At 43.9% G+C, this 26,015-nt stretch overlaps 2 protein-coding genes across 3 annotated transcripts; both read left to right on the top strand.

Annotated features, from left to right (window-relative positions):
* The first annotated feature begins 8,621 nt into the window (after positions 1 to 8,621).
* Positions 8,622 to 12,059, top strand: foxl2l (forkhead box L2-like). Its single transcript, XM_086214574.1, has 2 exons — positions 8,622 to 9,217; positions 10,341 to 12,059. Exon 2 carries the CDS (start codon positions 10,590 to 10,592, stop codon positions 11,397 to 11,399), a length of 810 nt encoding a protein of 269 aa, XP_086070700.1. The 5' UTR covers positions 8,622 to 9,217; positions 10,341 to 10,589; the 3' UTR covers positions 11,400 to 12,059.
* Positions 12,060 to 12,212: 153 nt separating this feature from the next.
* On the top strand, positions 12,213 to 24,944 carry tmem201 (transmembrane protein 201). 2 transcript variants are annotated; one of them, XM_086214573.1, is made up of 12 exons: positions 12,213 to 12,732; positions 13,649 to 13,769; positions 13,910 to 14,104; positions 14,185 to 14,364; positions 14,671 to 15,032; positions 15,110 to 15,310; positions 19,764 to 19,978; positions 20,970 to 21,032; positions 21,106 to 21,393; positions 21,804 to 21,926; positions 23,190 to 23,316; positions 23,813 to 24,944. In XM_086214573.1, exons 1-11 carry the CDS (start codon positions 12,632 to 12,634, stop codon positions 23,282 to 23,284), a joined length of 1,944 nt encoding a protein of 647 aa, XP_086070699.1. In that variant the 5' UTR covers positions 12,213 to 12,631; the 3' UTR covers positions 23,285 to 23,316; positions 23,813 to 24,944. The 2 variants fall into 2 exon arrangements, with proteins under 2 accessions (XP_086070699.1, XP_086070698.1); XM_086214572.1 differs by having other exon boundaries at positions 23,190 to 24,944.
* The last annotated feature ends 1,071 nt before the right edge of the window (positions 24,945 to 26,015 follow it).

The raw sequence follows: 26,015 nt of genomic DNA, 5'->3' as shown, positions 1-26,015 counted from the left end.
CGTCCACCTTGAGCCCAAAAACTGAGGCAACCTTAGGCCGGATGAAGCGCTCAGTGCAGGCATGAGGTGAACATTTATGATGGAGTCTTAACATTAATCTGTAAGATCTTCATCCCCACAGTCTGAATACTGTCCAGTGTGGTGAATTTTTAAATGGGTTTTCTTCACTCCCTCAACTTGGCAGGGTTCACATGCTCATTAAAAAAAAAAAACCAGCAAGTCATGGAATTTGAACTTTTCCAGACTTGGGAAAGTTTGCGAAAATAAATATAGGCAGAAATTTTTGAAAAAGTCTCGGACTTTTACGTAACAAATACCTGCATCTTAGAGTGAATGTGGTTCAGATGAGACAGACTGGGGAAAAAAAAAACTCTTTTGGTTGATTTAGATTTACCATCAAACATTGTAAATTGGTACATTTCCCTCAAAAGATGTGGAAAAGTTTGTGCCTTCATTTCAGGGGGAAAAAAAATAAAGCAAAAAAAAACTTGTATGTTATTGGTCTGTTGGTGGAAGCTGGAGCATCCAAAGAGAACCCACAGAGGCACAGAGAGAACATGCAAACTCCCAAGGAGAACATGCAGTCCTCTTTCGATGAGTAGATTTCAACCAAATACTTGGAGCGCTACCTCAGTGGTTTAGTATCGTGATTGCTGTATATATTTGGGAAACACGAGATAATAGAAAATCAAAGAGGAAGGCAAGACATCAAGCTCCCATGGCACGACATTCTAAACTTCCCTTATCAAAGTAAAGTATGCTGCAAGTAAAGTGTTTTATAGTTCTCTTGAGCAACACACTGAATGTGAAACTCAGAACGTCCCTCCAGGGAAGAGGGAGGTTCCTGAAGCTCCAAATTTGACTTTGACTTGACTTTTTGTCTCAAAATGACTTTATAGCCGTTGAAGTCCCGCGATTCGTCGCAGTTTACGTTTGTAAATTTGACTGTCATGTAGGGGATGTTTGGGTGGTAGCATCTTGTAATGTTTGCCTTATTTCAGTTATTTTCTGAAAACTTTTTGAAATGCCATTACTACTACACAACAAATAAAACTCGTGCCAAATAATAAGGACAAATTCAGTGTTAAAGTCATTCAGTGTTGACTCACTCAGGCAAAACCCAGAAAACGTGTTTAAATGTTCCACCACTTTGAAGTCTAAGCTGCCATTTCCATCTCTCCATTTCTCTGAACACAAAAAGCATAAACGACTGGAAAAAAAGAACGTTCAAACTATCTCACACCATTTCTCATTCTGTGCCAAGCAGCTCTAACTTACAACACACACACACACACACACACACACACACACACACACACACACACACACACACACACACACACACACACACACACTCCTGCTATCTGGGGGAATGAAGCCTCCCTCCTCTCGCCCTCTCTCCATCACCCACCCCGAGGATTAGCCCCCTGCCCCCACCCCTGTGCGCACTACCGTCCCCTATTGCCCTATTATCATATTTGATCCACAACCTCCACCACTCATTTCACCCTCCCACATACACCACCAGCAAGGTATGCCCCCTTTTCTTTGGCCACTCTCAGGGAGAAGAAGAGGAGGATGAAGAGGCAGGGGCTTTCATGAGGAACAATCTGCCAGGGAGACGAAGAATGAGCGGGCACTCAATTAAGGGCTGCCCATTGAGCCTGCGGAGTGAGCCTGAATATGGGCCCCTCCAAAGGAATGGAGTCCCATGAATAGATTGTGGGCCTTCATGAAATATTAAAGAGTGGTCGGATTTCCCACAATATTTGTACACCTCCCTTTGTGGGGATTTCTCCCTCCATTGAGCCTGAAACTGTTAACACATCCGCTCTGAAGCATGGCCTGCAGACTGTGCTAAAGAGCCCCATGGTCCAAGCATCAAACGCTCCCCACCCTCACCCCTCTCTCTCTCTCTCTGCCTCTTTGTCTTTCTCTCCCTAGCTCTCTTTTTCCTCCCTCTTTCCCTCTCTCTCTCTCCCTCTCTCTCTTCCTGCCCATGAGCTATTCATGGAGGGGATTACAGCGGTTTTAATGACCACCTGTCCTTGCTCCAGCACTGTATTGTGCCATGCCAGGCCAAGCAGCAAGCATCCCTCTGGTATTAAAGGGTCATAACGCTAACTGGTGACCCTTGTCTCCACCAACACAAGCCTGAAAGCCAAAGCCACCCAGACAGGTAACGATCACAATCTGCCTGATCATTAATCGCTTTGAACCGGACCGAAATCCTGCAAGGGTGTGTGAGAAAAATTTAAGAGGAAGAGCAATGGACAAAAGAAGACATTTTTTCCTGAGCTGTTTGTTTCCTATTTTGATCTACTTTGGTCAGGAAATGCTGCTCTGTCACATTTAATGACAATAAAGAAATCAAATCGAGGAATTCATCCCAACTCTGCACAACTGTAATCAATATAGTATCATTCTACATTGTGTGGCAGCAAAATGTCACCTTCTAATTGCCTGAGTCAGTTTTTGACAAGTATGACATTTTTGCCTAAATCAACTCCTTATGATGTTTTGCCTCCAGTTTTTTGTGTTTTCCTGAAAATGACTGAAAAAAAATAACCTAAGTTACTTTAAGAAGGCGACGAAAAGCTAACAAGTGCATCCTCCTGGTATACTCAACTTGCCGGCTTTCCCCTTTTTTGTCTCTGCACTTTCCTCTCAATCCCTCTGTCCACCTCTCCTACTCCGATGCACACGCACGCACGCACGCGCGCGCCCGCACACACACACACACACACACACACACACACACACACACACACACTGGGATCAGGTTGAGTGGAGCTGTATAGAGAGCGAGGGCTATGTGGTTAAGTAGGTGGTTAAAGCTGCCATTAGCATCAGAATGGCCGCATATTCCTCCCGTGAGTCAACATTAGTTCATGTCGGAATCGAGGGGTTGAGGATGGGCCAGAGACGAAAGCACTTGCTGAAGCAGACAAACGTACTCGTCAAATAAGATATGATATTGCATTTATAACTTTGACTTTTATAGCACAAGAGAGAGGCAAGAGATGGAGATGTGCATCTAGTTTCAGAGATGTGCCCTCCAGCAAGCGGACGAGAAGGATGCCTTGTGCCAGGGTGTCCGGGTCTTTGGAAATGTGTAAATCTCCTTTATTGTCTGCAGTGGCGACACTTTCCCTTTTTACATCGCCAAGTGCATTTTCACGTATTTTAACAGCTTGAAAGCTCTTTCAGTCGTACTGCATGATGATTCTATCAGTCAGCGTTTACTAGGATACTTCCTCTTCCTCCTCCTCCTCCTTCATCACCTCTTTGTGACTCCAGGAAGCGGAAAGAACCAGACATGTATGTTTAGCTTGAAGCTAACAGCGAATGACTGCTAACAACATCAAAACTGCCCCGAAGAGTCTGTTTACAAAGTCTCAAGGGGATCATCTTTTATAATCCACATCTTCTCTACCCTGTCATATGCTTAGTAATGCAAAAACAAAAAACAAAAAAAAAACACTTTGATTTGAGTTTAAAAAAAACAAACAAACCAATCCCTTCATGGTAGCGCCAGGCACAACTAGCTAGCTTCAGTTGAACCATGTGACTCATTAAACTGGAGATGCCAATGTTTGTTTTTTGCTCAAATAAAAATGTTTCTGGATTAAGAAGGAGTAGATTATACCAGATGATGCACTAAAGAGTTTGGAAACTGATGTGGTTTTGTTGATGTTTTTACAGCTTCTTTTTTTTTTTCCTGTAGCAGGTCGTTAGCTGTAAGTCGCCACGAGCTTCAAGCTAAATGTACGTGGCTAGCTCTTCCAGTCAAAAGGAAGGAACGTAAAAATATCTGGGTGAGCTAATGCATGTGTGAGGGCTTGAAAAAAATACACACACACACACACACACACACAAATGAGTATTAAACATTGTTCATGTATCTATGAAAGAAAAATGTTCAAATTCCATTTCAACGGTCAACATTCAGGCACCTAAAAGGTCTTGCAGTTTACTTGCTATTTGATTAATACAGTAAAAAAAAATTCACTTCATAGTTTGTTTGACAAGAGTTGACTTGAAAATGTTCAATGTCTTTGGAAATCTCAAGATCTCCTATAAGAGAGGCAGCAGAAACCTCAGCGATAGATATCTCCAAACCAAAAGTATCCCTATGGCCTGATATCAATAACAGTAAGAAAACATGTTTTTCTTTTCAGAATGCGGGTAAAGTGAACTGCCATTATTCCTCAATATATCAGCTTGTCTGCACCAATCAGGAAGTTGAAGCATGTGGGTGAGGAGAGCCAGCAGAGAGCATGTGGTTACATGAAGGCCCGCTGCACTCTCCAGCAGAGTCCCAGCTGTGGGGCACATTGGAAAGCAGCCCTTTAGATCTGGCCTCCATATGCTGGGGTCTAGGTCCAGGCTGTCAGTCTCGCTCCAGCACATGGAGGGCAGTTGGGGGGCACATGTGGGGGTGGGCTCCAGGATGGAAGGGGGCAGCCGCTCCACCAGCATTGTACCAGAAGGACAAGAGCTGAGCAAGACCCAGCAGGAGAGTGGGGGGCCTTTTCTAAAGAGCGATCAACTGGAGCTCCTTTTCTCACACCCCGCTCGCTTACCCTGCTCTGTATCTCCTCCTCGCCCTCCCTCTATCCTCTATCCTCCCCTCCTTTCCTCACCAGATTGATACACTGGCTGAAATGTGATGTTCTTATGGCTTTCCTACAAAACTCCACCACCACCACCACCACCACCACCACCCCACCCCCCTCGCTTCCCCTTCCCACCACTCATCCCACTAACCTATTCTCCGCTGGAATTAAACTGAGCCACGCCGCTTTGTTTTTCAATCATCTTGTCCACATCAAAGTCACTCATGAGAGGCTGGTAAAAAGAAGGAAGGGGCCATGGATGAGACAAATCTCTTTGGCTTTTTCCTCACACAATGCTTCTCATTTGAATTCTCCCTTATATTGCACATCACGGTTGTGAATGGTGCCTCTGATGAAGTGTTGTTTTTGTGGTTCCTCATATGAATTCCAAAGACCCCGGGGATACATTTTCCTCTTTTTGTTTTGGACTTCAAAGTTATCTGGAGCAGGACGTGTTGGAATGAAGAAATTGTTGGGGTCACCAGGTCCAACACTGGATGTTGTTTACCGAAACCTCCTCACAAAGTCAGGGAGCCGTAAAACTATGGCGTCACCGCGGGGAATAATGCACAACATTTTTCAAACACTGAGGTGTTTTCAGGGCTGGATCCACATTGCATTCTTCCTACATTCGCTCTTTTGTTTAGATGATCTTTTAATTTATGTTTTACCCTCAACAGTGGATCAACACATAAAAAGTTCATCCAGGCCGCATTATCTGCCCTTGTTTTTGATGTTCAGAGACACATCAAGGGGTTCTTATGGAGGCTTTACATTTTCTACATTGAAACGTGCAGAAAAAAACAGCGAAATCTGCTGCAGGTGTGCGTTGAGCAGCTGCTGCCACTCGAGTAACTTCACCTGTAAATCAAAAGTACATCAGGGAGCAAAGTTTTACGATGTACCTCATAGTTTTCAGGGTTAATGTATTGTCAGTAGGCATCAGAGAAGTAGTTTCCCCTCAGAGCCCTTAAAGAGTATCGATCTGCTGCCCTCTGCTGGTTGATGAAGGTACTACTGACTTCTTTAATGCTGTGTTTATTTTTGCTCATTGACACAAAACAATTATTATTTTGCTTTTTGATTGTATATATATATATATATTTTTTGACAATCTGTCATTATTTTTCATCATAATCCATGAGGCAGTTTTATTGTATCTGATGGTTTTATTTTAGTTCATCATTTATTAAATGTAGTTACATCATAATAAGAGTTTCGTGGTAGACAGTCACCCCCTTTCCCGAAGACTCAGCACTCGGTCGAGTATTTCATTCACCTCCACAAGATGGCAGAAGAGAGCAGCGGTTGGATTTTGAAGTTGTTGGTTTTTTTTACCTAACGCAGTCACTCATGGCTAAAAAAAAAAAAAAAAAAGTCAGTCTTTATCATTTCTGCACTGAATGTGAGTGAGGTCAGACAGCTGGAGGGATTGCTGCCGCATGCAGGCGCGTTGGCATGGGCTCGGCGTGATCTGATCCGCAGTCAGTTAACGCGGCTGCTGTTACCGGGAGAGGCTGTGTTGAGTTAGAAATCATTTGTCAGTGAGATGCCACAAACCCCTTTGCTATGTGAGCTCTGTATTCCCAGCTGCTCTGTGGACGCAGGCCAGAGCATACTGTAGCAGCCGAGCGTGAAAGGGACACATGTGGCAGCAGGTTAACCAGGGTGAAGGAAACAAGTCAAACAGGATACGTGACAGTTGGGTTCTGATTCAGTCGCGTTTTCAAAGAAAATGTCAGCAAACGTCTTGATAAAACGCCATGATTTCAAAGAAGCTGTCACTGAGGAATCCTTGATGACTTTTTCTTGGCTGAAATCCTATTTTGTAAATTGACAGAAGAGTGCAAGGGTGTTATTTTTACCTCAAACCTAGGAGAGTGAGACATTTTGCCTCCACCATGAAGGCAAGTATGATTTCACAGCTGATAAGAGGAGCTACTCAGAAGACGTTCCGAAGAACCTGTGCCAAACAACAGCCAGCGCAGAGCAGCTGGTCACACGATATTTGTTCTGTTGCTGTCTTTGCCTCATACGACACTTTAGAGAAGTAGAGAGTGGTTCACAGCAAGCCTGATCAACAGGCCGTCATGCGGAAACCGACAAAGAGATGCATTGTGGGAAGATGCACGGGTCAGCGGCATTGTGAGCTGAACGGGGAACTAAGGTATCATCACCTGAGAAAGAGCCGCACCTCGCGAGGGAATTCAGCCAATGAGCAGAACGAGAAATGCCAAGGAAAATATCAGTTTGTCACGTATTAGATGAGACGCAAAACACATCAAGTTCATCTGCAGAAAGTTGAAAAAAAAAGTCATAAAATGTTGGACGTTCACACGCATTCATGACTTTTAGCCATTGTTCATCCACAACGTTTATCTTTTTGGCAAATGAACTCCTGGTGCCGTGTACTGGGTGGTGGGACCCCCCCCCATCGGCCTGTCTGACCACATCAGATGAGGTATCTGGTCCGTCACCTGCATGCGGAGTGAACTGAGCGAAGTCAGGTCTCTTGTAATCCATGGATTACAGAGGTCTGGGAGTGGTGTCTCAAATGACTGTGGTAAGTCAAGCCGTCGGCTGTGGTCTGGATCACGTGCTCGTGTTTAGACAGATGCCAGCGCACGCACGCACACACACACACACACACACATACAGACACACTACTGATCCCAGCTGGGCAGGTGTCCTGATGTGTCAGGTTTCATTCCTGCACTTCGGAAATCAGCAATCGGTTACAAATTAATTTGAAATTCACGGGATTGAAAACTAAACGGTGGTGACCCGCTTCGGTGACACATTCTTATGTCATTTTCAGGTGTGGAAGTAACAGATTCTTTGGTTGAATCAATGTTTCAGACATTTCACAGCTGGAGAGACACAGGTGCTTTTGGACACCCCCCCCCCCCCCGCCCCGCTTCAATATGCCTTCATTGAAGAGGTCAATAAAGGTCATGTATGACTTTATGCATTTTGGCATCAAGCCCCCGTCTGAATCATGTCAAGATCCCTTTTAAACAAACAACACCAGAACCCGGCAGGTCCTTGACGTTGCCACAATGTGAAGCAGACATGGATTGGAGAAAGAATGAAACGAGAAAATGAACCCTACAGGACAGCACATCACCTGTCGCTCACAGTCACAGGGAACAGAAACATCATTGTCTTCGTTTTTAAAGCCAAAAGTGACAAGTTGACAACCAAAAACTAGTGGAGATGATTCATCTCATTTCGACACATTATCTTGATGCAACAATCACTCGTTCATTCTGTGACAATTAAAAAGTTGCAGGCTAAATAATCTATGTCTGGACACGTCTGTATGGCGGAGGGTTAAAAATGCACTTAAAAGGACAGGAAGCACAGTTCATTTATTGTTGTTTATAGTTTTATGATTGATATTTTCCAATTGTCTTTACTGTAAAAAAAAATAAAAATTCAATATTCGGTGACAATAAATCGCTTCAGTATTGTAAGTGGAGACATTACCATATACTGCAGTATAGTTTGTCAAACACGGAAGAAGTATTTCAAATCCTTTACTTGATAAGTGATTTTAATGAAGATTTCTGGTAAAAAAAAAAAAAAAATGAAAAAAAATGCATCAAATCATAATTCTGTCAAACTGCTGCATGAATCTCACTGAACACTGTGGCCAAAATAATAAATAAGGTAAAAGTTCTGATACAATAATCAAAAAGAACCTCACAAGTACACGTCAATAAGTAGTAAACACGTAGTTCTTAGTCTCTGTATTTCTTTCCTCTAATAAAAAGCATCTCAAACACGTGAAACTGCATATTTTATTCCATTTTACAAGTTTTACTTTTGCTCTGCCCGGACTTTGCCCCCCTTTGCAACTTTTTTTTGGTATGTAATCCTTTTATTTTGTCCGTCAAAAAAACAAGCGCACATCACGAAGGCACCTTTCGATGACATTTTCCCAGAGCCAAAGTCCCCCCCCAGCTGCACGCGTCACCTGGGTGAACCTCGCGACTACGAGTCCCAGGCGGATCATTGAGGGCGACTTTTGATCTGATCGTCTGTCACCTGCCTCGTGAGGGCTTCGATCGTCGAGGGAATGGAGGACACAAGACTGGAGCTTCACGAGAAATGTTTGACGCTGCAGTGCTGAAAACATCTTCTTTTTTTTGTTTCTTTTTTTTATGCTGGCCAGGACAGCGACCCTTCATTTCTTCCTTTGTTAAATCTCCATCGTTGCTGGCAGCTTTGCTCCATTCCTCTCGAGTCTCGGGGAGCTTGAACTGCGCAGGCTGAGTTGAACATGGCGTCTGGCCTTGTTTATAATCGCAGCAGGAGAGAAATCGAGCTCTTACTTGGAAAAACAACCACCTGTGTGGTCCGGTGAACTTTTGCCACTTTTTATATTCATTGATTAAATAATTTTAAAGAAGAATCAGTGAGGGAAGTGCCGAGCAGACACTGGGACCGCTGCAAGGAGTCAACATCCTCCCAGCAACAGAGGGACACTGAGTAGAAATACCATAGTACTTCAATCATGTTTTGGAGTATCTGTATTGTATGCCATTGCCAACAGTGGGTGTACTTCTAAATGCACATTACTGCTACATAACCAGGTATTATTCCTTCCCTGAAATCCTACTCACCACGTGTTCAAAGATGAATTATGAGCAATTCTTTTTTGAAATGTGGGAATTAAATGTTAATACATTTGAGTCCATATTTACAGTAGCACATAAAGCATCTAGCATTGTATTGAATTCATTAACTGCCAATTAAAGGTTAGCACCAACGCACGCGTTGCAGCGTCATGCACCAAATTTTGTGCGACCAGAAATGATAACAGAGATTGCTTTGTGATCCCAGCGATCGATAACAACACCCAAGCAGATCTTTAAAGGGTTAATGATGGAGGAGCAACGTTTTCAGACTGGATACATTTGTGATCCTCCCACTGTTGATCTGAAATTTATCCAAATATGTAAAGCGCACGTGAGCGTTGAACATAAACGTCGTTTTTCTCTTCGTGAACTAAAAATAATCCCAAATTCCCTCCTGAAGACAAACCGCTAATGCGTTTCCTCAAACCAGTAGCTGACCTCTGGAGATCTGTACTTCAGATCAGCTCAGGGGAGACAGACTGTCTGAGAGCAGGTGATCATTATCCTGAGCGGACAGACAGGCCTGCTGTTCCTGCCTGGCTGTATGTGGGTGGTATGCTGGGCCCTGATACCTGCAGGACTCCGTACCTCTCCAGCCTGTAGCTTGATGGAGGTACTCAACTATCACCTGGCACTGAGCTGATTTGATGAAAAACAAACCTGCATGTCCTGTGCTTCAAGTTAATGTGCATTCTTGTCTTTTTTTTTTCTTTGACTCTCGGACTCAACAAACATCTCATAGATGTGGTTGGAAATATCAGGTTTTGTTCATTTATTTTCTTATATGTTTGATTTTGCAAGCTTGCGGTTCACCCCCTCAAAAAAAAAAAACAATGTTAAAAGTCAAACCAAATATTGTTTATAGCTAAAATCCCACTTTTAATCTACAATCTGCACATCTATTGCACCTTTTGCCCTTTCAGACAATCATGAAAAACCTGAGAATAGTTGTAAAAATGCTGTGTTTTTAAGGAAAAGTGTCCGTTTTGTTCAACAAAGCAAGAGTACAGTAATGTGATGCAGCCAGATTAAAGAGGCGTGGTAACAGTAAACATCCTCTGATCGTCTCCCTCCGCAGCTGCAGGATTTGGACCCTTGACTGGCTACGGTACCGTGACCCCGGGTTCAACCTCGGCAGTTGTTACAACAGCATAAACACCACCAGAGATGAAAGTCGGTGATAGCAGCTGAGTCGCGGACCTGTGGGCGGAGTGTGCGCACCTGCGGAGGACACACACACTACACCTCACACACAGGTACGTTGTAGCTTCTTCTTCTTTTTTTTCGCACCAGCAGGACCCACCGCAGGACGGTAGCTGGTCGAGCCATGGACTCGCATGAGAACCAACCCGCTCACCAGGGGCTGAAGCTCCTGGACATCAGCTCCAAGTCGACACCGTCTGAGTCCAAGGGTCCCGAGGAGGAGGAGGGTGACCGTGAGAAGCCGCCTTACTCCTATGTGGCCCTCATCGTCATGGCCATCCAGGACAGCCAGGCCAAGAGACAAACCCTGAGCGGGATCTACGACTTCATCATCTCCAAGTTCCCCTACTACGAGAAGAACAAAAAGGGCTGGCAAAACAGCATCAGACACAACTTGTCTCTGAATGAGTGCTTCGTCAAGGTGCCCCGGGAGAGCGGGGGGGACAAGAAGGGCAACTACTGGATGCTGGACCCCGCGTTTGACGACATGTTCGAGAAGGGGAACTACCGACGGCGGCGGAGGGTAAAAAGACCCTACAGACCCACGAGCGTTCCCTACCTTGCCGGGACCCCCCCTTGGGACTACCGCGAGCAGTTCTACCTGCAGCCCTACGTGAACAGCTCCTGGAGCCTGTGCAGGCCCACCTCACCCCAGCCGCCCGGCTACCGACCAGCCCAGGTTCTATCATCTAGTGGCCCGGTGAGCGCTTACTGCCCACCCCCGCACCTGCTCCACCACCACCACCACCACCACCAACCTCCCTACGGCTCCTACCACCGCCACCAGTCCGTCCTGGTCCCCCACAACGGCTTCCCTTACGGCGGAGTGACGCAGCCGATGAGCCCAGACGGAGGCACCGCGTCCGTGGGGAACAACTACCAGCAATTCTGTGGAACCGCGAGGCAAGCGGAGGCTCCGCCGTTCGACCTGTAAGCCTTGGCAGACTGAAAGTTCAGCGTTTCACTGCGGACGTTCGTGTGTTCGAGTTCGGTTGCTTGATTCTGTGCGTGTTTGTTGGATGAGATTTTAATACTCGGTCAAACTTAAGGAGAACAGTTGAATGGACCTTTGAACCTGTTGATGCACCTTTTTATGATTCATGTTACAGCCAGATTAATTTGTTTTTGTCACTCTTATGAGTTTAACAGGTTTATATTTGTAACTTATTTATTTTATTATTTTTATTTTGCTTATTTGTATCAAGTCCACCCGAGCCTCTCTGGCAGCACTTGGTGACACATGCACTTACTTTATGGTTTGATTACGAATGTTTGCTTGATGTAAAAAACAAAACAAAAAACAAATTACATCGTGTTTATTGAAATAAAAAATGTTATTTTTGCAGCAAATGTTTGTGTGTTTTGATTTTACTCATTCATTGTCATGTTCATCATGTTAGTCTACCACAACGCATCTGCAGGCTGCTGGTTCACCTTTAGTCAAATTAGACACTCCGACCTAAATCGAACATTAAGAGCCGTCACGTGTAGGTTTTAATGAATTATTGTTATCAGATTAAGGGCAGTTAATTAACTTTGAATTTAAATTAAAAAAAAAACTTGAATATAGCCGAATGATGTTAGAAACCAGTCATGTCTAATAGTTGATCGGATGGAGCTCTCAGTGAGGACGCCATCTCAGTCCTGATCAAGGAAGTTTCCGGTGATCTGAACTCTCCTCGCTCTCATCGATTAGATATTTTTGATTGATTGGATATTTTGATGGGATTGGCTACAGGTGTAAGAGCGTGAACGGGCGTTTAAACCTGGGGAGGGAAGCGCAGACAGAAACCCCGAATTCCAACCCTCACTATGCTGCCTACCTGCCACCATGCTGGTTGCTTTAAAATAAACACGAAGCTGTTTACCGCTTAAAACACACATGACTTCCCGAAAACAACCAAAGTATAATTAATGGCTTTGTTTTTGGGGGTAAAATTTCGTATATTAGCGGGTTTTGTATCGGTCCGGAGGAACAGATGTGTGAACGGGAACTAATTGGGACGCGTCCAGTGAGTTACGTAGTTTCCGTTTCCGCTACATGGGCGTGTACAACAAAGGAGGTTTGACAGACACGTTCTTCTTCGGTGTTGTTGTCGCGACACGGTCAAAGCACTACATTTCTCTGGGTTTGCGTTTGCTTTCGCGCTGTCCTCTTCAGCGGGAATGGAAGCGTTTAACCACCTGCTGCTGGAATACCCCGAACTCATGTACAGCGCCACCGCGTTCGTGGCCGGCGGAGCGCTCATTTACAAACTAGCTACCAGGTAAGTGAACTTGCCCCGCACACGTTTGTGTCATCGGTCGTTGTTACCTTTAACAAAAGTTTGGAAACTTCGTGGAAAGTTGGCATTGGGGATTCGCAATTTAACCGTTTTTAGTTATTTCGGCTTAGCAAAGAATACGTAAACATATCTTCTACTTTACAGAAACTGTGCAGCTTTTAGCCGCTGCGCTAATGTGGCTAGCCGTTGTGCTAATGTGAAGTTAATGCCCGGTTTATGCCGTATAGTTCGACAGTAACGACATACATAATTGACTTATTTTTGGCTGGTGCAGCCGGCATGTAGTGTCCTTGGAATGACTGAGGTAACGTTTCATAACTTTGAGTTACATATAAGTTTGAGAAGCGCTTTACAAATAAAGTTTGATTGATAAATGTTTTCTTACTGTTGCTTCTGTGGGGCGCCAAACAGCCACGTTTTAACGATTGTTGTGCCAAGATAGTTGTTCCCCACGGGGATGTTATCAATGTACTACCAGGCTCCAAACGCACCTAAGCGAAGGGAAACAAGCATCACATGGTTTGTTTCATTCATCGCCGTGGCATTATGATTTAATCCACGACGTTTCGCGCGTTTTTGTTATCAGACTGAATGTTAACTGCACCTCGATTAAAATGTATTTCTTTATGTACTAGAGCAGGTAATCGAAACTCACCCAGTAGTTCAAACTAAAGTTTTAGAGGGATTTTCAAGCCGCCAAAATAAACATGCTTAATAACTTTTGGTGAATTTGCAGGCATTTCCTTCACAGCTCATTTTTCAACGGTATACCCATTTCTTCAGTGACAGTTTCTTTCAGGCGCAGCTACCTGTCATTTATTTTTTGCAGGTCAAAAGCAGGTTTGATGAACTACCAAACTCCTATTAATAATGTTAGAAATTAACCTTTTATTTACAGAAAGAAGCCAACCCATGCAAATGTGAACTGCTGGTTCTGTAACCAGGATACGGTGGTGCCCTACGGGAACAGGAACTGCTGGGACTGTCCCAACTGTGACCAGTATAATGGTTTCCAAGATGTGAGTATGACCCTCGACCTGTTGGTGACTGTCATATTCAGTCACAAAACTAATAGAGCTGTTTCTGCTTTCCCCTTTGTCTTCGCTCAGACAGTTTAACTCTGCTCTTTCCTCTGGTTGTGGCTTTGCTGTGTTTTCAGAATGGAGACTATAACAAACCCATCCCAGCTCAGTACATGGAGGATCTAAACCACGGCGTGTCTGGCACCCCTCCCTCATCTGTGGCTCCTAGAACGCTGCAGTGGGTCAACTCTCAGATGCTGCTGTGCAGGAAGTGCAATAACAACCAGTCGAAAAAGATCAAGCAGCTGGCCTCATTCTTCCCGAGGGAAAATGTACATACTTTGCCCTTTTCTCTAAACTGCCATTCTACCAAGTCTGTAAACGAGGAATCAAGTATGGTTTCTTTTTGTAGGAGAACTATGATGAAGAAATTGAAGCCTACAGGCATCACCTGGAGCAAACATATAAGTTATGCAAGCCCTGTGAGGCAGCAGTGGAGTACTACATCAAATATCAGAACCGCCAGCTGCGGACAGTTCTCCTCAGCCACCAGCTTCGGCGCACTCGAGATTCTGTCAAGGGTTACATAAAGGTTGGTTTGAAATTTGAAATTTCCTGAAACGCACCACTGAATCTTAAGAAGCAAAAACATCGTTTACGTAGCTGCACCAAATGCAAAGTCTTCACGGACTGATTTGAACATCAACGTTGGTAAACTCTACAGTTGTATCAGAAAAAGTCATGCCACACATAGATCAACGTTGAACTAAACGAAAAGACGCCTGATACAGAATTCACGCCTTTCCTTTAAATTGTGTCCACTTTCATATTGGAAGCCTCAACGAAGCGATGATTTATTTGTGTCTGTCTCCCACTGCCCACTTTCTGTCTCCTGCAGGGCTCCCTCTCAGGTTCCTCTCCTGCTGGGGTCATCCTGCTACGAGCCCTCACCTTCCTCATAAGCGCTTTCTTAGCCGCCGCATCTTTCTGTGAGTTGGCCGACCAGCTTGCTCCGTCTAGTGGCCCTGAAACGTTGAGTGGAGGAGTGATTCCACCAAAGCCTAATGCCTCGGACTCTACCCCCAACAACCAAAGCAGTGGCGATGCGCATGTGTGGCAGAATGTCATGGAGCTGCTCCCAGATACGGCTGTGGAGTACACTGTGCTGGTGTGGCAGTGTGGGAAGGACAACCAGATGGCTGTTGTCTCCGTGGGGCTGTTGACCTGTCTGGTCGCTATCTTCTTAGCTGGACCTGTCAGGTAAGTAGTTGCCAAGGTGACTCATCAGATTCAACCATAAACTACCCCTGAAATGTCACACACTGCTGCGTTTTCAGGTTGAGAAGAGTCGATGCAGTGGCGTCCGTCCTGTGGTTCCTCATCCTGTGTTTGCACCTGGGCGAGAACTATTTGAAAAGTGTCTCAAGCTGGATGGACACCACTAAACTCATCACAACCTCCCTCTGCTGCCTCGTCAGCTTCGCCGCCGCTGTAACGACTCGCAAACCCCTGGGTCTACGAAGAGGCAGATACCGAAGGTCAGAAACTGAGCGGTGATGTTGTAATTGTGCTTCGAACAGGGGATGATATGTGTGTGTGGTCCTGTTACCATGAGGGGCTTGATCTTTAGAGCTGGATCGAAGTATTCTCTTTTTAACAAGAAGAAACATGCGCATGTCCTCCCTGTGTTGAATTGACAAACACGAGTGTTGCTGCACTTGAATGGTGGGAACCAAAAAGCCTGTGTTTGCGGGTCAAATCTCACCCACAAGTGTACATTTTCCTGGTGAGGTGTTTGTCTTTTGCAACCCCCCCCCCCCAAAAAAGAAGATTGTTAAACGTTAAGATGTTCCAGGTCACAACCGGATCCCACTGGTTGCTTCATTGTTTTGAACTTTTGCCTGTATGGAATCATGGAAACAGTTGGTGTTGATGAGGACCTTTTATATTAGTAAAATCTTGACAGTTTTGACCTCACCACCTACGTCAAGTGGGATTTTTATGATATTGTAATTCTAGGTACTTCAGGCTTATCACATTATTTATGCCGAATGTATAAGAATAGTAAACAGCTGTAACTATCACACGTGATGGCCTGACCTTTATAACTTAGAACGTTAAAGGAATCAAATATACTGGAGTAAAAGCATTTAGTATGCGTACGAAACCATCCAAGTGGTTGAATATTTTAAATGTACTCATTTATTTAAAAACCCTGCTGGTTCAAAATCATTTAACTATTATTAATTGCATGAGATACTAATTTATAAAAAACACTGTATGTGCTTCTTGAATAATTTCGTCCTTCCTGCATTCTTTCATATTGTGTGTAATTCCTGTATAAATGAAGAACTTGAGTAGAAGAGTATTCTTCAGAGAGCCGCTCATCGTAACCGAAACCAGTAAGGAATCTCTAACCTCCCCTCTAACGCCGGCTTTACGTGTTCACACGGAACCAAACAAAGCCGGCGTCTCCGTTTCACGAAGACGATTCAGCTGACACCTCCGCTGCCCACTTGATGGTAGAACCGCGATGCACAAACATTCCGCGCTTCTACATTTTACACAAAACGGAGAGGCAGACTAACGGTGCAGCATTCCTGCCATATTGAATGGGCTTCTGAGGAAAACGTTATCAGTGTTTAAGCTCTCGTGGTGGCGCTAGATGGCTTATCCACACAAGGTATGTGGGTACCATGAAAGGGAGCATTGGATTTGTGTCTTGCAGAGAATTGTCAACATGAGTGGTAGAGTGCAGGACTCGTACAGTCATGGAAAACCTGCAAAAGATTCTGACAGTCGCAGTTCCCAGGCCTGGAAAAGGGTGAAAGTCAGAAAATGTTGGAAAAGTCATGTTGCCTCACAGATGCCTGGAAATGTGGTTCAGTGAAGATCAACTGAGACATCTCAACATTTACTTTAGTGGTTGTATTTACTTTAATGGTTTTTGTTTTTTTGCAGTAGTAGTAGCAGTAGTATTGCACTATATTGTCAGTAATTAGTTTTAGGTCATGAAAATGTTTCTGATAGGCATGGTAAAGTCATGGAAATTTATAGGTAAAAATGTGTATGAACCTTAAGGGTAGCATTTTTGTTGTCAGTAGTGTGATGACCTTGTTGTAGTTTGAGCTTGTGAGCACGCGGCTTCATTAGAAACTAGGTCTTAACATTCCGTCATTGCTCTTCTGCCGCCCTCTGTGCCACAATCATGTGCCCCTCGTGATTTCCGTTTGGTTTTTCCCGCTTGACCCTCACAGTGAATATTCCCCGGAAAAAAATTCACCTTTCTTGTTCTTTTGGCTCCGATTTGAAAACTTTTGTAGTGAGCCGGTAGCTCAGCTCGTGCCGGTAGCTTAGCGCGTGCCGGTAGCTTAGCGCGTGCTGGTAGCTTAGCGCGTGCTGGTAGCTTAGCGCGTGCTGGTAGCTTAGGGCGTGCCGGTAGCTCAGCGCATGCCGGTAGCTTAGCGCGTGCCGGTAGCTCAGCGCGTGCCTTTGACTACCCGCCAGGTGCTTGGCTTTAACGTTAGCTGTAATCATCAAGAAGAGTTTCCTGTGGCCTTGTTTTATCAAGCAAACAGTAGGAATTCTGCCTCCCAATATGAGTGTTTAAAGAAATCTTACGGAGCAGAACTGTAGTCGAGTGGAATTTGACCTCATACATGCAAGTCACTTCAACATCAGCAGTTGTAGATTCCCTTGGTCGGAATGACTTCTGTTTGCCCAACGCTTTGTTCTACAATTTAAGAATGTCGGAGCTGGCACTTAAAAAAAAAAAAAAATCCCATTATTTAAAATATTTAGAAAATCCAGTACCAGCACTCATAACCTGTTGATCATTAAACACACTAAACTAGTACCAGTTGCATGCACTAACCGTTCACTTCTTGCTGTCTGTATGACATCATCTCGAATCAGAAATGTGTCGACGGGAGAGGAATGTGTCTGACTGTGATTTATAGTATTTTTTAATATTAGCTGTTGATTGTTTTAATAGGTTTTACTTCATGAGTGGACTGCGGTGATTATTTACATTGCATGCCATTTTGTCCTGCAGATGGAGCTGAGTACTCTAACCAGCATCCGTGCAGGAGAATCTTAGTAATGAATCCATGCTGCCAAATGGAAGGCAGTGGGTTTTTTTTTTATTGAGTGTATTATTGTAACACCTCAACTGATTTCCAGGTTTGTGAAGCTGATGAGAAAAATTTCAAATATATGATGTAATGCTGTTGCATTATGAAATGGTGTTTAAAAAACAAAACAACCCTGCATCTTCAACTGCTGACAAAGATGATATTCCAGTCATTTTTTACCGGCCTTATTTAGATTTGTCAACCCGGTTTTTCCATCCGTGATCTTTTTGCTCGATTTTAGAATCGCATGAGCTCAGTGTGGCTTTTCTCCTTTTGCGCTACATCTGGAATTGCTGACAAATTACAGTGAACATTTCTGGTAAGATACAAGTTAAAATGTGTTATCTTTGCCACAGTTTTACATGCTGTGTTCCCTGTAAACCCCTGTATGTCTGTTACTATGAATTCTATATAAAGCCTCAATATGTGATGAAAAAATGTGTAGCTGGGGAGCTCAGAGACTGGTTAGCTTGAATTACCGCGAAGCAGCTCGCTCCAGAAGCACAACCTGTACTGTTTATTCGTAGTTTTAATTGCCAAATGAAGCTCTAGCTTTCTAAGATAAAACACATTTTGTGCTTTTTCATTGAAGTGATCATGTTGGAACTACCTTTTTTACTCATGTAGTGAATGTCATTGTTTTATAGCACTGTGTTACCATAGAATGTAGCTTGTCCAGTTTGATCCTGTTGACACTTAAATGTTTTAGAAATGTGTGTGTATATGTGTGTGTGTTTGCGTGCGTGTGGGTGTTACAGAAATGCTAAGAAAGATAACTTGCCAAACTTTTTTTTTTTTTTTACACAATCTAATAAGTTTGTGATTATAAGCTATATTGGTATTAAGTCTAATCAAATATATGATGGCTTTTTATGTGTATTTATACTAGGAATGCACAATAGTATTATCAGTACCAGCAGATCTTGGTCATTTTGCTGATCTCACCTTGAGGTCGCGACAACAGATTTTAATAATTAGCTTTTCCATATTTCAAAAGGCGTAATGAAGGAAAAAAAAAAAAACCACGACTATTTCCAAATTCCTAAAGTTTACATGTGCTTTTCACTTCATAATAAAGGTGAAGATGATAAGCCTGTTCTTACATGGATGATGGCAACAGAAGTAAATCAGAGTTTATCATTAAACCAGCCAATATTGTGCATCCCTATCTCATGCATATTCCTAAGTTCTGTCACAGCTGGAGTTCTACAGCATAATCAGATGTTCTCTGTTGGTGGTTTGGATGGTAATGTTTGGTTTGGAGCTTTAACTATCAGGCTCTGGATTGTAGACTTGCTTGTTGTAAATGGAATATAATAAACAGTTGATGAACGGACGTGTCTTCTGTTTTTCATGAACACACTCCTGGTGTGTTTCTCTGTTCCCATGTTAAATAGAGCTGGACTTGATAAAAAGTCATTTAAACGTGGACGGGGAGTGCTGGGATATCTCCCACGTGGCAAAGCTCGACTGCCGCTGACTCAAAAACGGCTTTAATGACGCAGTGTGTGGAGCTTTTGTGCAGACTGGCGCTGTCTGTCTAGCGGCGCTGGTGGTGTAGTTGCAGCTGCTGCGTGTGTCCCGTCAGCTGCAGCAGCATGTCGGTGGCGCCAGCTAACAGTGCTCACATTTAATGGATGTCAGCCTTGCATGTTACAGTGACTGCTTGACAAGGCAACACTGCTCAATGTCACGATAGTATCAGGCTGTAGGCCACACAATGACTAATTCAGTGACCTTTATGACACTTTTCGGTTCCTGTTCTTGTACAATATTACATCTTTGCACTATTATGAGTGTAGTTTGTCAAAGTTTCTATTTTCGGGTGGTAGACTGTGTCGCTGCTCTTGTGTTACAGATTCTGCAGCTCGCCAGTGCGTCCCTTCAGCTTCCAGCCTCCTGTGCTGTCCCCTGAAATGGCTGACTCCTTCGTCCCGGCGCCGCCTCCCAACATCTCCAAGCTCATTAACAGCCAAAAGAGCCCTCGGGAGCGCAAGGCCTCGCCGTCCTCTCTGCCTAGTCGACTCAACCGAGCCCTCAGCCTGGGCACAATGCCCACCTTCAGCAGGACAGGTAGACTCACGGCTCTGTTGCATGTAATTAGACCTCATGGATGCCTGTTGTGAAGGTCTTGCTTTCAGCGCACTTCCAGTATCTGCATCACATCGTTTAGTTTTTTTTTTTATAGACGACCTGATGAAGGTCTAGATGAGGGCTGGTTGAAGCAGGTGAATGAGTGAGGGCATGTCGGTGTTCTGCCGGCTCCTATCACAACAACAACAAAGGTTCCAGGCGTGCATCTCATCGCATCTGTGGATTTCTCTGTTCAGCAATTAAATAATATCAACAAAAATAAGGATGTCCTTTTGCAACTTGTGGCGTGCGGTTGAAAAACCTCATCCACTTGTTGTCCTCAAGTCACCCCACACACATATGCACGCCTGTGTCTGATTTAGTTAAAAATGTGGACAACACTTTGTAATTCTTTTACAAAAAAATGCCTCCTACTGGTAATGTTTCAAATTCATTTTTGCGGAAGTCAATCATCTTTTTTCTGTAATTGTTTGAATTAGCTGGAAAGTGTCAATTAGTCCATGATTGGTCAGGTGAGGCGCAGGTGAGAATGTTTGTCCCCTGACACCTGCTGAGTGACATTGCCACCACCTATCAGCATTCATGGTGTGTGACGACCTGCAGTAAGTTAATATCAGTGATATTCCTGCCTGTCCAGCTCATCTGTGTACTGCATGATGAAACTGCCTTTGCTCAGATGTATTCATTACAGAGGTAATAGTAATATTATGGCCGTTGGCCAAGTACAATCTTTTACAGCTGCTTTAATCGTTTTGACCACTAGGAGGCAGAAGTGTTAAACAACTGGATACACACCATCACAAATCTTTCTGTGCACTCCAGTAACACAACAACTCCAGTTGCTTTTTCAGGTTTACTGATTTCCTTTGTGTACGTGAGAAACATGGTTACTTTAACCAGGAATCTGAAGGAAAATGAATCCCTGGGTCCTGCTTGTGGGGACTGATGTGATTGTAATTGTTGTTTTCAGATTCTCGCTACTTGTTCAGTGGAAGAAAACCAGCCTCGCAATACAAAGAGTCGCCGCCCTCAGGTATGTTTGTCTGGTCTCACTTCGGCTGTGTACTGTGAAAAGATTTGACATTTCTCCCTGCTTGTTGGCACAGACTACTTTTCCCTGAAGTCTTGGAGCCGCCCATCATCCCCTGGGCCTTCTCCAGCTCCCTCAGTTGCTGGTTCAGTTACATCCACTTCCAGCTCTGCCAGGCAACGCCGCCCTCTCATCAGCCCAGCTCGCCTCAACATCAGTGGCCAAAAACTCAGGCTTTTCTCGACAGACACAGAACCCGTTCTCGAGTCGCCACCAGTCTCCTCGTCGCACTGGCATGTAGAGCAAGCCTCAGTTTACAGTGGCCGCATTTCACCTGACACATCCCCCTTCCAAAGCCAACATGGTAAGTAGGTCAAAGGTCAGGGGTTCTGTCTGGGATGCTTTTTAAAAAAAAAAAAAAAGTATTTCCTCAATGCAAAGAAGTCGATCCGTAATATAAAACTCCATTCTTGACATTATGATTGCCTGTAATAGGAGCTGTATAGTAGCAGGTTGCTTGACAGCTGTGTGTGTGTGTGTGTGTGTGGGGGGGGGGGTGGTGTGTGTGTGTGTGTGTGTGTGGGGCTCTACCTCTCCTGTCGCATTGCAGCTTTCACGTTGTCAAAATAACACTGAGTTGTGGTTGACCATTCGTGGCTTGTTAATGAGGTAGAGGCTCAAAGCAAATCAAGGCATTATTTTACTATAAATTAAGAACATTCATCTGCAGTCATTCTGAAACTTTGCCCTGTAACTCGGCTCACGTATCTGCAGATTTGAGTTCTGTGATGAGAGACAGTGGTTTGATGGACGAGAAGCACAGCAGCTCCTCTGGTTCCTCCACCTGTCAGGTTGGCACGACAACACAGGGGCCAGAGAACCCCCCTCCCCCTAAAGGTAAGAAGTCAGGCCCATGAAAACATCTGAAATCCCATTTGAAGTCAATTTATTTCCTTCTAACCGTGTGTGAAAAGTCATAACTTTGTCATTCCGGGGAGGTTGTAAATGAAAGTTAGTGTATCTGATTAACAGTTTCTAGCAGAGCCAGGCAATAAAACCAGAAAATCTTACTAGGTGTGTAAATAATTGTACTTTACAGTGTTGCCAGTATTTCTGCACTCACTCCGATTTTACTACAAATATTGGTAGAACAAGTGATGTCAAACACTCTTAATGTTCCGACCAACATCAGCGTAAACCCTGACGTCTTGTGTCAGAATGTGTGCTGCTCAATCCATCTGCTGCACTCTGAAGCTGCTTGTTGGCGAGTTAGCGTTAGCTGCCCGGTCGGTGTGGACAAACTGAACAAAGTATCGTCTGCAAAAGCCCCAGTGCTCCTCCAGCACCGCTGCTGCTCGGTAATCAGAGTAATTTCATTTTGGCTGCATATGTCTGAATGCAACGGCGACACACATGGATGATGCTACTGCGCCCCTCCAGATGGCTCTGCTTGTTTACTCCATGCAGAATTACTTCAGTACTTGAAGCGTTTAAAGCCTCAAATCGTCATCGCTGTCAGTTAAGTGTGAAGAATTAACACGCTGGAGTTGCAACTAGATGAGGCTTTTTTTTTTGCTTTTTTTTTACTTACCTAGAAACCAAAGAAATCAATCATGGACGTCCGCTACAAAAAAAAAAAACAAAGTCTCACAAGGTTTCGTGACCAGAGGCTCCTCCCGTAAGACCAGCCGAACACTAATTAAGAGAATTATTTTCAACATTTACATACCGTGACATTCTATTGATATTATCCATCCATTTTCTACCGCTTATCCTGTTGAGGGTGGCAGGGGGCTGGAACCTATCCCAGCTGCCTTCAGGTGAGAGGCGGGGTTCACCCTGGACGGGTCACCAGTCCATCACAGGGCCAACACATGGAGACAGACAACCATTCACACTCACAGTCACACCTACTGTCAATTTAGAGTATCAATCAGCCTCGTCCCCTCTTGATGTCTTTGGACTGTGGGAGGAAGCTGGAGTACCAGAGAGAACCCACACAGGAACAGAGAGAACATGCAGACTCACACAGAAAGATCCTGTGCTCCAGCCGGGGCTCGAACCCAGATCCTTCTTGCTGTGAAGCCACAGTGCTGACCACTGCACCACCGTGACGTGAAACGATTCTCCTTTATTAAATCTATTTTCTGCCCCTCCCAGGTTTTGTGAGGCGTCTTATTTGGCCGGGACTTCTATTAGCCAGCCTGAGTGCCAACGTGCTGGCCTGCCTGTACGTGTACTACAGCTGGAGATGAGCTGCCACCGCTGCGCTCTGGTGACCAGCAGTGTGAGTCCCGCTCTGGCTCTCCATACATTTAGTGTGGAGTATGTAGTCCCTGTAGACCTGGAGGTCGTTCTGCAACCATTTCTGGCAATTACTTATTGTTTGCTGGTGCTTAATGGAGAGAGAGGTGGTGGATTACAGTTGCTCCAACAGCATCCCTCCCACTCGAGGGAAAACTGTTTTTTATGTTTTTATTTATTTTATTTGTTTGCTCGTCAAATAATTGTTGGATGAATATTCTGCCGTGGTTTGTGACAGATTTTTTTTTATTTTCTTTTTTTTTTTTGTGATCCGACCTTGTTAAGCCTTCTGTTTTACCGACTGCACATGAACCCTAACGCATGTGTGTTTGAAAGGCTGAACCGTTTGCACTGATGCTTGATGTCATTTTGAAAACCATGTTGTGAAATGTGCAATAAGATGTGCTGTCGAGTCGCTGCCTGGTTACAGTCGCGTCTTTACCTTGATGTACTGATTGTACTGATTTCGTCTCTTCTAGATGAATCATAGTCCCGGTTCTCCACATTCACCACAAAAAAAACCCACCAACAACCACCTGTAAACATGAAGCGGCTCGTTGTGGAGATGGTGTGTGTGTGTGTGTGTGTGTGTTTGTTCACTTAAATGTCATAATTTCACAGCAGAGGTGTTTGACACTGTCGTCCTCTGAATGTCAAGATGGACAACTGTTTTGTCATGTTGTGTTGTGCAGTTTACGATCCACACTTGTGACGTTTCTCAATTTGAACTACGAAATGAGTGAAACCATCACTGTAGAAGTGGTTCTACAAACCATTTCCTCCCCCGTTGCCTCCCGTGCGGCCTGGTCACGGGCCGGTTGTTCTAACGAGTTTGTGGCGCTGTACCGGTTTCACGGTATATCGCGGTATGAACACGGACTGTTTTCACGCAGTGAAAACCTGCTTCTTTACGGTCTTGAATTCTTTTTTTCTTTTTTGTGTGTGTGTAATTATAAAATAGGCTGTTTATATGAAGTTTCATGTCTGTCAGGATATATTTTGTGAAAATATAATAAAGCATTTCGCTCAATCAAAATAATCCCTTTTTGTTTTCGTTCTTTTGACGCACAACCACAGGTTAGTTGTCCCACCGCAGCGGTGATTTCTGAGATTCTTCCAGTTTATGGTAACTGAAGTTTACTGGTTTGGGATGTTCCCTGTTTTTTCGTTAAAGTGAAGGCGTTTCGAGTCAAGGTCATGAGGCGTTTTCTACTGGATGTGAAATGACGGTGAATTTTCATCACTATCATAACTTTGAAATAAGGAGAACAGACGAAAGCTTTTATGATGCAAACTTGAGGTCTTATTTGATGCGTTTGCTGGGTTTCAACGCAAATATTCTCTCACCCTGCGGAATTTCAGTGAATGAGATGAACTTGACCTCACATTTCACTTCGGATTACTTTGTATTTTTTTGAATTTGTACGAAATGAAATTATTAGGCTTTTTCTTTTTTCACACGTTAAGTTCTTCTTCAGAGCAGTTAGGAGTGGATTTCTTATTGTCACTGATGGTTTTAATTGTTGTGATTCTCTTGGCAATAAATGTAAACGTTTGCCTGCAAGAGCATTTTGGTGTTTGTATAGAACAATGCTGACTTGTTCCATTTGTACCTACTTGTGCTAATAAAGCCATTTTTCACATTTCACCATTTTTGTGTGTGTGTGATGAATTCTATTTACATTTACTTCGGTGTCTATTAAAGCTCTGCAACCTTGTTTGAGGTCACTTCTCTGGTACTCGCAGCACATTGGGCCTTTTAATCTGCAGCATCTCTTCCTTTTTATCATCACCGTCAGAGTTTACGCTCAGGCGCTGAGGGAAGTCAGATACTGCCTGATGTGCAGCCACAGATCACCGACAGTCCACACATAAAGTCAAGTCAGAAAATCCCATCGTGTCATCATAGAACACGTTTAGGCTCTTTGCTTCGAAGCTGCGCCCGTCGCTTCATCAGTCTGCCTGTTGCGTTTGCTTCTTCTACTCTTGCTTGTTTGATTTTAATCTTTGTCACCTTAAGGGGGAGTTTCATTTCTCTGCACTCAGGCCCGGCCGATATATCTGCCGTTATCAAGGGCCTATCACAGATATTCATGGTATTAGCGTATGTTTTCCGTTATGCACAGATGTTAAAAAAAAAAAGCTCTTTTACACCACATAACATGCAGAAAACCGTGTCAGCTGTGATTTGAAAGTGATCAAGCGTCCAATAAAGAGCGCTCCGGTGCCTCCACCTTGTTTATTTTATTGCATATATTGGTCTATACTATCGTATGACAATGTTAAATATTTTCCTTAATAAGTAATTTGTTTAAGAAATTAGTTTTCCATTTTTGCAGTCATACCAGTGCAAAATTGCTGCACAATGAACAGAAGGAGTCTTTTTTTTCCAGTCCAGCACAAAAAACCCCACAATCGGTTGCACATATAAGTGATTTATTTCTGCGGTGAAATTGGAATCGGGCTCAATGATCCCATGTCAGCCGGGCTACTCCGCACTTTCAACTGCTTGCAATGGAAAGCTTAGACCCTAAATCCACTCTTTTCAACGAAGTACGACTATTACTTCCATCATTACTACTGTTCTATATATATGTATATTTTTTAAATGAACTTAACCATGGATTCAGGAAAACAAATGTTAGTGGTTTTTTTCTTCCATGATCCTGAGCTACATTCAGA

Source organism: Aulostomus chinensis, chromosome 9 (genome assembly GCF_037954235.1).
Source record: "Aulostomus chinensis isolate RoL2024-O1b breed Wild chromosome 9, RoL_Achi_v1.0, whole genome shotgun sequence".
In the NCBI taxonomy this organism is placed as follows: domain Eukaryota; kingdom Metazoa; phylum Chordata; class Actinopteri; order Syngnathiformes; family Aulostomidae; genus Aulostomus; species Aulostomus chinensis.
This window is presented reverse-complemented; position numbering and strand designations above follow the sequence as displayed.